The sequence below is a fragment of the Thalassophryne amazonica genome, chromosome 6, assembly GCF_902500255.1.
Source record: "Thalassophryne amazonica chromosome 6, fThaAma1.1, whole genome shotgun sequence".
NCBI lineage: Eukaryota > Metazoa > Chordata > Actinopteri > Batrachoidiformes > Batrachoididae > Thalassophryne > Thalassophryne amazonica.
Genome location: NC_047108.1, coordinates 38,760,501 through 38,773,818, shown reverse-complemented (window position 1 = coordinate 38,773,818; position 13,318 = coordinate 38,760,501). Strand labels below are relative to the sequence as shown.

General features: G+C 40.7%; 1 protein-coding gene across 2 annotated transcripts in view; it reads left to right on the top strand.

Annotated features, from left to right (window-relative positions):
- The window catches only part of tspan31 (tetraspanin 31), a 28,800-nt gene extending 15,950 nt beyond the window's left edge, over positions 1-12,850 (top strand). For both annotated transcript variants that reach the window (XM_034172014.1, XM_034172013.1), the window contains 2 exons: positions 6,470-6,580; positions 11,258-12,850. In XM_034172014.1, coding sequence (XP_034027905.1) covers positions 6,470-6,580; positions 11,258-11,332 — 186 coding nt within the window. In that variant the 3' untranslated portion in view covers positions 11,333-12,850. The remainder of the gene's footprint in view (positions 1-6,469; positions 6,581-11,257) is intronic.
- The last annotated feature ends 468 nt before the right edge of the window (positions 12,851-13,318 follow it).

The window sequence follows — 13,318 nt, the reverse complement described above, 5'->3', positions numbered from 1 at the left end:
AAATCTTCCATCTCAATATCAGTCCATTTGTACTTTTTCCCTGATTCCTTGTTTTTTTGCGGCATTTTTATTTGTATTTCTGCAGATTGTCCTAACTGTGTCAGGGGCAAAAAAAAAAAAAAAAAAAACAGAAAAACATCTTTTGGACTTTGGGAGCAAAGTGTCTCTACTTGGGCTCCTGGTGTTCTCCATGACTGCAACCTGCTTAGCATCCTCCTCTGTCTTCTTGGAGTCAGATTTGGAGTGGGCTCTGCTGTGCGACCGGAGACCTGGAAGCAGAGGTGTGCGGTCCGATCCTCTGTGCTGACCTTTGTGGAGCACACATCTGTGCATCCACCTGCTCTTGTTGCTTGTCCAAAACAGTAGAGGGATCATCGATTTTATCATCAGAATCCTCACTGTTTTGTTAAGTCGTACATTTTTCTACCAATAGTTGTGGTCCCCCCCCCCGTAATTGCTCTGGCCAGCGAGGCTAAAAGGAGATGGACAAACCCCCGTTCGCACGCGTCCTGCTCGAAACACGGTCCACACATTACCATAATATTCAGGAGAAAGCATGGTGAAAATGATTAATCATGATTTAAGTTTTACTGGCCCTATTATCAAAATTTAAAAACTGGTATATAGTTTGAAGTCCATACTTTCAACACACATTCAAACAGAGACTCAGAGTGTGGTGGATTTGATGGGACGAGCATGTAATTCAGTCATGTCTGATGAATCTGTGCGTCAGATGACTCCAGAGAGTTGAGAAATGTTTTATTATTAAATCTGCTCCTGTACATAAATATAATCAATCACTCACTTACATTTTGGCTCTAGAAAGCTGAGTTGAAGCCCACACGTCAGCTGGCTGCAGCACACAAATGTTTTCGAAAGGTGGGATTAGTTGCTATTGAAGATCCAAGGTGGTTCAACGGTGTTATGGATACAGTGAAGTGTGACACCAGCCTTTGCTCCCAAACTTGACTTACATTTTTAGATATTTCTAAAACCATTTGTAGCTCTCTTGTAATTCTGCGTCACTGAAAAAGTCACTACATATTTAACCAAATAATTCTAAATGAGGGCACTTCTTGTAGTTTCCACAATACAGGTTGATATATAATATGTTTTATTATTATATGGTTACAATGCTACATGCGCACTGATTGGCTAATTTCCGGTCTGATATTTTCTCATGTCAGACCTTCACCGTGGCAGTTGGTCCGGATCCCGTATCACATTTGCAACTTTGTTTACAATTTTCACGGCACAAAACAAAAAGCGAACAAAGAAATTATGAGCGACGAAGAGGACAATTCTCGATCGAATTTTATTGCACTGACGAGTTTTAATTGGAGGAATTATCAGCAATTGAGCTTGAAGTGCACATGCAAAATGAAGGCCAACAAGATGAAAGCACAGGTCCTAAAGCCATATATAATAAACAAATTATTAACCTCGCTGCGCTCTGTCCGTAATGTCAACAGCCTCAGTCCGATATTTTCCCGTACAGACCTTGTGCTCTGTTAATAATCCTTTTAGGGATGTGAATCTTACAGCAACTCATGATTCAATTCTATTGTGATTCTTGGGGTGACAATTTGATTCAGAATCGATTTTTGATTGAAACAGGTCTGAGAAATAGTTATATTACTAAAAAATGCTTATGTTTAAGAAAATGCAGTTTTACAAGGTTAATCAAGTGATTCTAAAGATGTAAATTCTCTGCTTTGCTCGTTCAGAGTTGGCTGGCAGTTTAGTGAAGTGATGGAGTGTGCGCTGGTCAGTAGTTGGCAGAGACCGCTGCTCCGCTTAGCTCCGGGTGATGGCATCGCATATGGGCTTGCGAATTTGAAGTGTTTCCGAAGTACTTGACTTTTATTTTGCAGATTTTGCACACTGCATAAGTCATGTCAAGCTCCTTCTTACACAGCAAATAATAAAATCCAAAATGCCCCCAAACATTTGCCTTCAGCAAAGACGGTGCTGGCTGAATTAGCTCTTTGTCTGCCATGCTAACCTGCAGCTCGTGAATGTTTGAAGCACGCCGGACCCTCCCCTTTGTCCCCGTTATCTGACAAACAGTACACGCAGCGAGTAAGCAAGAAAATGTTTAAAAAAAATTGCTTTTTAAAAATCGATCCTTGGACATTTTGGATCAATTCAGATTAAGAATTGATTAAGAATACTCGTTTCAGATGAGTATCCGGTATGGATAAAGCATTTTTGCTGCGCACAAGCATGATCTGAATAAAACTCATCAATATCTGTGCTCGTGCTGAAGGAAAATTCTCATTGGCTAACTGACTGTCTTCATGCTCTGTGATTGGCCAGTCACACACAGCGCCCACCCCTTCCTACACAGACACGTCTCACAGCAACTTCTCACACACACAGACAGGATCTCTCTCTGTTTGGCTGGATTCTGCCTCACATTGCTCTGTCAGTACTCTTTAAAAGTTTTCTTCAGCTCACCTCTTTTTTGGTTTGTCTTACAGTAGTGTTCAGAATAATAGGAGTGCTATGTGACTAAAAAGATTAATCCAGGTTTTGAGTATATTTCTTATTGTTACATGGGAAACAAGGTACCAGTAGATTCTCACAAATCCAACAAGACCAAGCATTCATGCACACTCTTAAGGCTATGAAATTGGGCTATTAGTAAAAAAAAAAAAAAAAAAGTAGAAAAGGGGGTGTTCACAATAATAGTAGCATCTGCTGTTGATGCTACAAACTCAAAACTGTTATGTTCAAACTGCTTTTTTAGCAATCCTGTGAATCACTAAACTAGTATTTAGTTGTATAACCACAGTTTTTCATGATTTCTTCACATCTGCGAGGCATTAATTTTGTTGGTTTGGGACCAAGATTTTGCTCGTTTACTAGTGTGCTTTGGGTCATTGTCTTGTTGAAACACCCATTTCAAGGGCATGTCCTCTTCAGCATAAGGCAACATGACCTCTTCAAGCATTTTGACATATCCAGACTGATCCATGATACCTGGTATGCGATATATAGGCCCAACACCATAGTAGGAGAAATGTGCCCATATCATGATGCTTGCACCACCATGATTCATTGTCTTCACTGTGAACTGTGGTTTGCATTCAGAGTTTGGGGGTCGTCTCACAAACTGTCTGTGGCCCTTGGACCCAAAAAGAACATATAGCTGAACACACAAAGTAGCCTATATTATTTTTATTGTATATGGCTGCCTGAATTATCTGACACTTTCTCACTGCAGTTCATAAAAATAAATTGGTCAGTCGAACAACCTCTCTCTTTCCCTCTCGCACAGAGACACACACCTTAATCAATATTGTTTAACTTTGTGTGAAAAAAAAATGCCAAGAACGTTAGGTAGTAAAAATCAGTTTTATCATAAAATTTAAAAAAAAGAAAGTTGTGTTGAGTATGACAACTCTTGTTCATGCATACTTAGTAGTTTATAATTTCCTACTACACAGAAGGTCAATTCTGAGGCTGTTATTCATTTTACACTTAAGAATATTCATGTTCTGAGTTTATAAAAAACTTGTTCTGCAAATAGTTCTCTTGCTTTTGTGATCAAAAACATTGATTTGAATCTCAATTTTGAGGCTGTTCTGTCAATTTTCAAACAAACAATAAATATAGCAACTTCTGATCAATCCATATCAATTTCAGACTTAAAATGTACTGATTTAAGCCCCAGCCATTTTGTTAAACCACGCCCACTTCCGGTTTAGGCCCCACCCACTACAAGTACAGATACAGATCATTTAGATCAGTGGTTCCCAAACTTTTTCAAGACAAGTACCCCTTTGGGCATTTGAGCTTCAGTCATGTACCCCCTGTCACCGGTGGACTTGACATTTAAGTTTTATCAACCACATAAAATTACATCATATATACCACAATATACAGACACATTTCTGTGTATCATTTATTAGAATAACAAATGTTTTATTAACTTCAAATTTAGTGGGCTGAACCTTTGAGGCACTTATTAACAAAACCTACTGAAGCCTCATTTCAGTATCTGCCTTAATTAAAACAATTTAAACCACAATGTGAACAATTATAATGCAATGGAAAACTCCAATGTTTAATGTGAAGCGTGGGTTTGACTGGATGCACACAGCTCAGTAATGTTAGGCTCAATGCGTGAAAGACTGAGTCTCAAGTCATTTTCAACATTAAGTCTGGCTCTGTATTTTGTTTTCATGTTCGTCAGTGTGGAAAATCCACTTTCACACAAATACATAGTTGCGAATGGCATGAGAGTCTTAATAGTGCGCTTTGCAAGTGCAGGTTGCTCCATGCGCAGGCCAATTCAAAAGTCAGTCAGTGTCTTCTGATTAAATTCTGCTTTTAGTGATCCATCTGTTGCAATGTCAATAAGGCTCTCCTGTTCCGCTGTTGATAAAGACGTCATGGCACCAAATGGATGATGTATCCACTTGTTTGACCCGTCTACCTCAGGAAAATGTCTGCGCAGCTCTGCAGACAGTGCGCCTTCATCTCTGCTTTCACGCAGCCTCTCAGTCTGAGTTCATTTGAGCACAAAAACTCATGTAACACTGGGAAAACTTTGGTATTGTTTGACTCAAGAGAATTTATCCATAGTTTTACCTTTTTGATCATGGCCTCAATTTTATCTTGAACATTGAATATTGTTGCAGTTAGCCCTTGTAATCCAAGATTTAATTCATTCAGACGTGAAAAAATGTCACAAAGATAAGCCAGACTAGTGAGAAATTCTTCGTTGTGCAAATGTTCTGACAGGGCAAAATCATGTTTACTGAAGAAAACTTTAAGTTCATCTCTCAACTCAAAAGCGAGTTAATACCCTGCCTCTTGAAAGCCAGCGCACCTCTGTGTGTAATAACAGCGTCTCATACTCACTGCCCATTTCATTACACAACACAGCAAACAAGCGCGAGTTCATGGGCCTGGCTTTCACAAAGTTGACCATCTTTATGGTGATGTCCAAAACATTCTTGAGGTGAGCAGGTATTCCCTTTGCGGCCAGCGCCTCACGGTGGATGCTGCAGTGTACCCATGTGGCATCTGGTGCCACTGCTTGAATGCGTGTCACCACACCCCCGTGTCTACCTGTCATTGCCCGTGCGCCATCTGTGCATATGCCCACACACCTATCCCACATTAGCCTGTTTGTGTTCACAAAGTTATCCAGCTTTTGAAAAATGTCAAGTGCAGTGGTCCTTTCCTCAAGAGGTTTACAAAAGAGCATGTCCTCTGTTACTGTCCCTTCATGTATGTAACGCACGTATACAAGGAGGTGTGCAAGGCCAGCAACATCTGTGGAATCATCCAGCTGTAGAGCGTAATACTCGCTGCCTCTTACCCGTTGAAGAAACTGTTTCAAAACGTCCTCAGCCATAGCACTGATGCGTCGAGAAACTGTGTTGTTCGATGACGGGATCGTCCGTATAGTCTTTTTTGCCTTTTCCCCCTACATAGCTCCAGCCATATCTGAGGCAGCAGGGAGTATTAAATCCTCCACTATAGTGTGTGGCTTGTTAGTTTTAGCAACTCTATAGCTGACCATGTATGATGCTCGCAGCCGGTTCCTGTTGGCAGTGTCTGTCTCTGCAATACAACTTTTACTTGCAGATAATAGTTTCAGCTGACGCTAAAAGTATTCACGTGGTTTATTTTTCAAATGGGGATGACTGGTCTCTAAGTGCCTGCACAATAGTGATGGCTTCATTATATTTTGCGATACAACTTTTGCACAATTAACACACTGAGGACGAAGAAATCCACCCGTGTTAACACATGTGAAAACAAGAGCAATGTAGTTATATTTGCGATTCTTTGTCTTATTCTCTCGATTAAATAGTCTTTGGTCTTGATTAAATAGTCTGCTGTCTCACACTGCGATGCTCTGCGTTGCTGTCACCGCTGTCCTCTTTGATGCTACTGGCTACGCTAGCTTGACTCTCGCTAGCCACACAAACATCAGGGTCATCGATCAGACCTGAGTCTGTCATAGTCGCTGTAGTTGGACAATCAACTGGACTGTTATCGCTAGCACCAACAGGCTGACTAGTTGTGGCAGGTGTCTTGGCACTGGGCTGTTTTCTTCCCGTTAGCCACTTGTCCATATTGGCGCTCGTGCAGCGGGCTCATGGGGCGGCTAAGTGAGCTGCGCTGGCATGGCAACAGGTGTCAATCACCCAGATAGTCACACCCATCTGTTGCAATAAATTGACTCAACACTAGATGGTAGCATTTACACACATCTATAATAGTATTGTTTCAGACAGCTTATCACAATTACAGCGTTATGACATTTTTTTTTTTCTTTTTTTGCTCATTGCCCCGCATACCCCCCCACAGACACTCACGTTCCCCCGGGGGTACGCGTACCACCATTTGGGAACCACTGATTTAGATGCTTGAACAGATACAGATAGTGGTGTACTCGCTCATCCCTAGTAATGACTGTTCCTCTTTTTGCCATCTTTCACTCTAGTTATGCAGAACGAAAGGTTACTGTTACACCTGTGGGGATAAGATGCTGCAACATGCAACGGAAGCTCTGAAGATCCTCGGGGGTGTGGGGCTTTTCTTCAGTTTTACAGAGGTGAGTGTCTGATCCCCAAACCTCCATCTACCCCTTCCAGCGACAATCAATCTGTGTCAGATTGTACCTGAAGGACAAAATTTGCTCACTTGAGTCCTTGTAAGCCCCTGTCACACATAGCAAGAATGTGCAGGAACTAGAGCTGGGCAACGATTAAAACATTTTAATCGCATGAGTTCCATGATTAATCACATTGTTATGCGCAAAATCCAAAAATGAATTCAAAAGTAGTGTATAGCACAATTTTATTTTAATTGTTCTGCCATATGAACAAAAGTGCCATAACGTTTGTTCTGCAAACACTTAACAGCATTGTGTTTATGCGGTTGCAGTTAACAGGGTTCTCAGCAAGATTTTTTTTTTTCAGCGTAATGGGATGGAAAAATCACCTTTAAAAGCCGGGGGTTCGGGATGCTTAGGTCCTCCCACCCCCTGAGGCATTTGCATTATGGGCTTATAAAGGACCTTCTTTGTAGTTGTTTGAAGTCCATATGGAAGAAGAGAACATCTCTGTTTCAAAATGTGAGGAAAGTGTTTCCAAAAATGCCACCAATTTGAGGTTGAAGCTGCAGAGGAGACCTTCATCTGGTTAAATGTGCTGAGAGTCCAGCTCACCTGTTGTCTCTGCAAACTCACACCTGCTGCTACGCTTATATATAAAACAAAAGCTCTTTAAACAGTAACTATTTAAAAAAAAAAAAAAAACCTTTTCCTTATTTTAACATTAAATGAATGAAATTTTGGGTGGGTGGTGCAGCGCGGGCCATCCGTGCAAGTTAAATCTTTCCTCATATGCATGGGAACCATAATAGCACTGCCGAACCTGCAAGCTAAAACGCGCAACGTCATTGGTTACTTTTTCTACAACAGCAGACTTTCAGCCAATCAGAATCTCTGTAAATCTGAAGTCACTGAAAATACCCAGACGTGGACATTTTGAGTTTCTGCAAGTTTGTTCTGTCAAGCTGCGTCTGTAACATGGCCAAAATTCCGGAGAGAGAGGATGAAGCCTGCGTTAAAGACATCGATGGTGTAAAAAAAAAAAAAAATAGGTTTGGACCAGGAGGAGGAGGACATGGACAAAGACAAGACTCTGTGAATTCGTCCACAAGGTTGAGGTCCCCGGTAAAGCTCTCTGCATGTTATGTTTGGATTTCATCAACAAAACTTTGGAAGAACACTGCAAGATGAAGAAACATGTCACCAAAGTTACTATTAAATGGGCTAATCCGCCAGAAGAGCATGGAAGAGGCGCAGAGTGAGCCCCAAAGCAGCCCACAGCACTTGTACCGGTAAGGGGGAGTGCTTTTAAAATGTGTTTACAGTCACTGAAATTTTTAATTGTGGCACAGTTATTTATAATGTGCACGTACTGAAGTGAAATTCAGGCCTGCAAAACCAGTTTTTGTATACAGATTTTCATCAAAATGTGTTTCCACATTCCGTTTATTTCGTCATATAAAACCACGAACTTAAGAAAAAACATGTATTTTATGGCTTTATTTTGACACAAAACGCAGCTTTTCTCAAAACGTCACTTGACCATGTGAAGAAAACAAAAGAACCCTTCTTTTGTGGCATATAACGGCAGCTGGCATGCTTCTTGTTGCATTGCTGCCTTCTGCTGCATCAGTCCATTATAGCAGGACTAAATCCTCTCGATGAGTGCAGTGTCTTACAAGAAAAAAAGCAAACGCTTTCCCCTCTCACTTGACCTTATGGCTAAAATACTTCTACAGAAACCTCTTTCAGGCTTTACAATTGATTTCCTTCAGTTTGTGCTCTTTAGTAGATGAACCATTCAAAAATGACGATGTATTTTGCCTGCATGCTGAAATTGTCCTGCATCAATTTTATTTTTATTTTGATGAATTTCATAGACTGCAGTACAGCCGGTGCACTGGATATGTGATTTTTAATGATACTACACTGTATGTGCCTGTGGGGTGTTCCTGCTGACTGACATAAGTAGTTGGGGTGCAAACTCATCATGAGAAATCCTAATGAACAAACACACTGCAGTCATTGTTACATCATCTCCTGTTGTGTTGATAATATTTATATTTATTTACGGCGTCCTTTTTCCTCATTGAAATGCAGATATGAATTAATGAATCTACCAGACTTAAAAATGTACACATTCATTTTTGTGCTATTTTCTCTAATAAAAAATGTCCAAGGGTCATCAGGTGAGAAATCACCTGAAACAACAACAGATGAGTTATGGTTTTAATTTACAAACATCAAAGATTTCTAAAGAATCTTCACTTTAAAAAAAAAACAAAAAAAAAACTTAACTATTTTAATTACTAGTTATTTAATGTAAGAAAAAAAACAAGGATTTTCTTGAATAAACTACTGGGTATAAATTAGGAGTTCTGACATTCCTGACACACATCTACACTACTCTGTGTTTTGGCCTCATGCCTCTTTTCTTTTGGCTTTAATTTGAGGTTGTAACAAAGATTAATAAACAAAAAAAAAACTATGGCTTTACTTCACACAGTTTGGTGCTCAAATGCATGCAATAGTGTTTTAGAGGGTTATAAATTTAAAAATCTTCTGGGAGAAGCTGACCCCACTCTCCCCTAGCCTGCAGCGCTCAGCATGTCGTTTGCTACAGGAGAACTTTAGCAGCTGTAGGAGAACCTTTCCCCCAGCGCTCGGTGCGGCGCACACTGCAGGAGAACTTTAGCTTAACTTTGTGTGGGCTCTCGCAGATGGCTGTCAGATCATTTTGGAACTGAAATCAGACACTTTTCGGATGTGCGCCGATTCGTTATTCTAACGCCATTCTGCATGATTCTGGTTGTGTGATGGGGGTTATTACCATTGCAAATGGGATTTTGTGACACATTGAATAAGGCATTAAGTTCACATGTCTGTACATTTGCGCAAGCAGTAATTTCTCCCTCCATGGCTTTGAGGAGGTGTTTACAAATTGCATTGGAAGTGACAGGAAATGGGCTCCAGTCCCAAACCACAAAGTGTAAAAAGTGTTTCTACACCAAAGATGTCATCTTTACTACTGAAACCGAATGATCAACAGCAAATAATGGTTATTATTTATATTGAAAATCAGTGAGTTAAAAGGCAGAATAGCCTTGCACCAAGAAGATCATGAGTTCAGTTAAAAAAAAAAAGAAGAAAAAAGCCAGTTCCTTCCAGTTTAGAGTTGAAATGGAAAAAATAGCTGAGATTGCTTGTCTTGTCTCCCACCCCGCTAAAATTTTCAGCTCACTCTAGCCACCAGGCTGTTCTGAATTGTGAAGTATTGCTATGGTTTGAATTTCATGTGCACAGAGATTGTCTGCCGCCCCTAATTAAGACCTGCTCCCCAGTGCACATGCCCACACCCCAGTTAAAGCAAAACTGCAGTTATTGGGGGTGCAGTTCAAACCATGGCCATACTTGCTGTTCAGAATGACAACTCGTCAAAGCTGAAAATTTAAAGACTGCCTCAGCTCAGTAGGACGAGTGGGGTCTGTAGACCTGGACCCTCATTTATTGTTCATAGGCACAGGTTTGTAAAACCATGTGCACTAACGTTTCTACACAGAGTGGAAATTTACCAAGTTAACGTGCTTAAGAATGTGTGTAAATATGTGCTCAGCATCTAGTGTTGAGTTTGAGGGCATTAATGAATGCATATGATCATGTACAGTACGTCCAGAAAGTATTCAAGGCTCTTCATTTTTCCACATTTTATATCACAGCCTTATTCCAAAATGGATGAAATTCTTTTTTTTTCCTTTTTTTTTCCCCTCAAAATTCTACACACAACACCCCATAACAGCTGCGCAGGACTCTGCTGCTGCCTACACTCACTCTGCCTTAATTCGGATGACAGACTGCTCCAAAGTTTAGCGCACACAAACAATACTAAGTGTATATGTGCGGTTGTTTTAATTCTGATGTGTGCCATTATTACGTTCAACTAGTAATAATTGTTGTATTTTGTCTGAGGTAATTGGGTGTGAAGATAATTTTGTTGCACTTCTAAGTGTAATGACAATAAATGATCATCATCATAATGACAGTGAAAAAACTAAGAAATCATGTGTGCATAAGTATGCACACCCTGTGGTGGTGGTGGTGTCCACTTTCACCCACGTTAGGCTACAGAGTCTGAAGATAAGCACCGGCCTACATGGGACTTACTTTGTCTTCTTTCTATGATGTGGGTTGTGTAGTCACCAGCAATGTTTGAAAACCTGATTTGGGACCTTTGTGTGACCTGGTAATTCTTTTTGTCCATTTCTTTTCACTTTTTTTTTTAATAAAAGGATATGACAATAGTTAAACACTTGTTTATAAAAAGAAAAAAGCTGATATGCACTGTGTGGCTCATCTCCAGTGAGTCTTTTGACACCTTGTAACTGGAGGGCTGTGCACACTGACAGGTTTTGCTGTTTTAATCCAGACTGCTTAGCAGAAAACACACTTAAATAAACAAACTATTGGACCACCTCGCCTCTGTGAGTGTGTGCATGGACAGACAGGTGCTTGGGGAAAGATTAAAATTACATATTTTGAGAAATTGTCATTCAGGAATCGAAGGACTGCTGCTTTTCTTTCTTGCTACTCTTCCCCCCCCCCCCCCCCCCCCTCTCTAAATGAGGTGAGTAAAGGGCAGGAGGTGATCACATCATCTGAGCTCTGTTCTGTCCTTCACAGATCCTGGGAGTGTGGCTCGCTGTACGCTATAGGAATCAGAAGGATCCACGAGCAAACCCAAGTGCTTTCCTATAGTCTGTCCCACGCAGACAGCTGTAGCCACAGTTCCACACTGGTACACACAGAACCACGCTCATTTAGAGGCACACACTCAGGCATACGAACTGAGAGAATCTCAACACCCTCACATCAGACTTGAAGCACCAGTTAACTACAGCCACCTGTCAGCTGTCCACATTCACCACAGCTCCATCTGGAAGACCTGAATACTTGTGTATGAAAGGATGACTTGGAATACCAACAAGTCACACTTGTTGGTATGGCGACCCAGCCTTGATTTGAGTACCAGATTTCCAGATTGAGGCTTATGTCACAAGCGATGAGACATCTCTGCATGTGTCCCACGGCTGCACAGACAAACAACCTCTTTGTCGATTGCCTTCCACCCACCATGACTGTGTGTCATGTACAACAAGCAACTCGTATGCACCTTGAATTTTTCCTGTCATCTGATGTAGTGCTGCTGTTTACGACATGTACATTAGCCTGGTCAGTGCTGTCAGTGACGTGTAGAGCTGTTTACTCGTAACATGTCAGTCAGGAGGTTCTTACTGGATGTGGTGTGAAGTCATTTTTGAAAAGTCTGTCCTTTTACTTGTCGGGATGTAATGAGTTTAGCAAGTAGGAATAGATTTTGGTTAAGGTAGCTGCTAGTCAATGGGGTTCAAATATTTATGAACCGAAACTGAGCCACGTCACCTTTGAACAGTCACAGTTGGAGTGCTGATGGACTGCAGCCTTGATGTTGTACATAGATTTCCTCAGTGGGTTTGCCATTTTTTTGCCCCTTCAGTGGGGCTTTGCCTGCCTAGATGATGGTGTTGGTCTCTGAAGGCCTCAATAATACACCCTCTCTGTATTTAATGTTGCTCTGTGTTGCACAGTGACGTTTATTATAGATTCCAGTAGTTTATGTACCATTACCTCCTACTTAACTGGAAGAAACATGAATTTTTTTTAAAAGTGGTTTAGATTTGGCCAAATGCAAGCTTAATATGTTGGATTTTTGTGTTTTTAATTTCAGTGTTGATTGTGTAAATATGCTCAGTGTTTTGCAATTCATTTCTAAATGAACTTTTAATGACTATAAATTCGTGCAGTTATGTTGGCACGTTGTGCTCTGTATTCTGATTAATTATTTCAGTTTAACAGGTAAATGCTTTGTAAAAACTTGTTTATCTTTTTGGGTTCTATTTAAGTTAAACTTGATGCACAATAGGCAAAAGTGTTGTAGTTGACGTGTTTATTCTCAAACATAAAATTCACTGCTCTTTCACCATCTTTTCAGTCGCTTTTAACTTAAAAAGAAAAACTAATTATGTCTTACTTGAAGTTGTCATCGACGCTGATGCAGATTCCCTGCAGCTGGTTTGGAGTTATCGCTGGTGTAAACAAATATTCTCACTGGTCGTAAAATATTATGCCATATATAAATACATGATACACTTTGAATCTGTGTGACCTTCTTACTCAAGTGTGTCCTGGATTTTGAGAGATCATTTTCCGAATAATAAAACCTGAAATCGCGGTGTGTTTAGAGTGGTCTTAATCACTTTTGTAGTCTTTAGTTCTGAGGCAGCGGATGTTCCTCACGGCTCTGCAGTGATGCTCCGTTTCACCACATGATGGCAGCACCGAGTCTTTACGGCTACCATTGTTGGAGACTGGTAAAATACAAGGAGTTTCCATTCAGACGTGGCATTTTTCACCTATTAATATTGACATCCACCGTAACACATTTGTAAAATAATGCAGATGGTCTTTGATTCCCAGTGATTCATTCTCTAATCCCTTTAGTTGGGATGTGCTCAGGAATGTGGAGAACATACAAAGCACAGGGACATCTCGAGCACAGATTGATGGGGGAGCAGAGATGAAACAGTGAAGTGATGAGCCAAGGTTGACCTGGTTAAGCACAAACTGCCTGTTCTCACCCTAATAGACCATGGTGGACTGTCCCCATCATCAGTGACCCTCCTTTACAAAAGGCATGACCTAGTC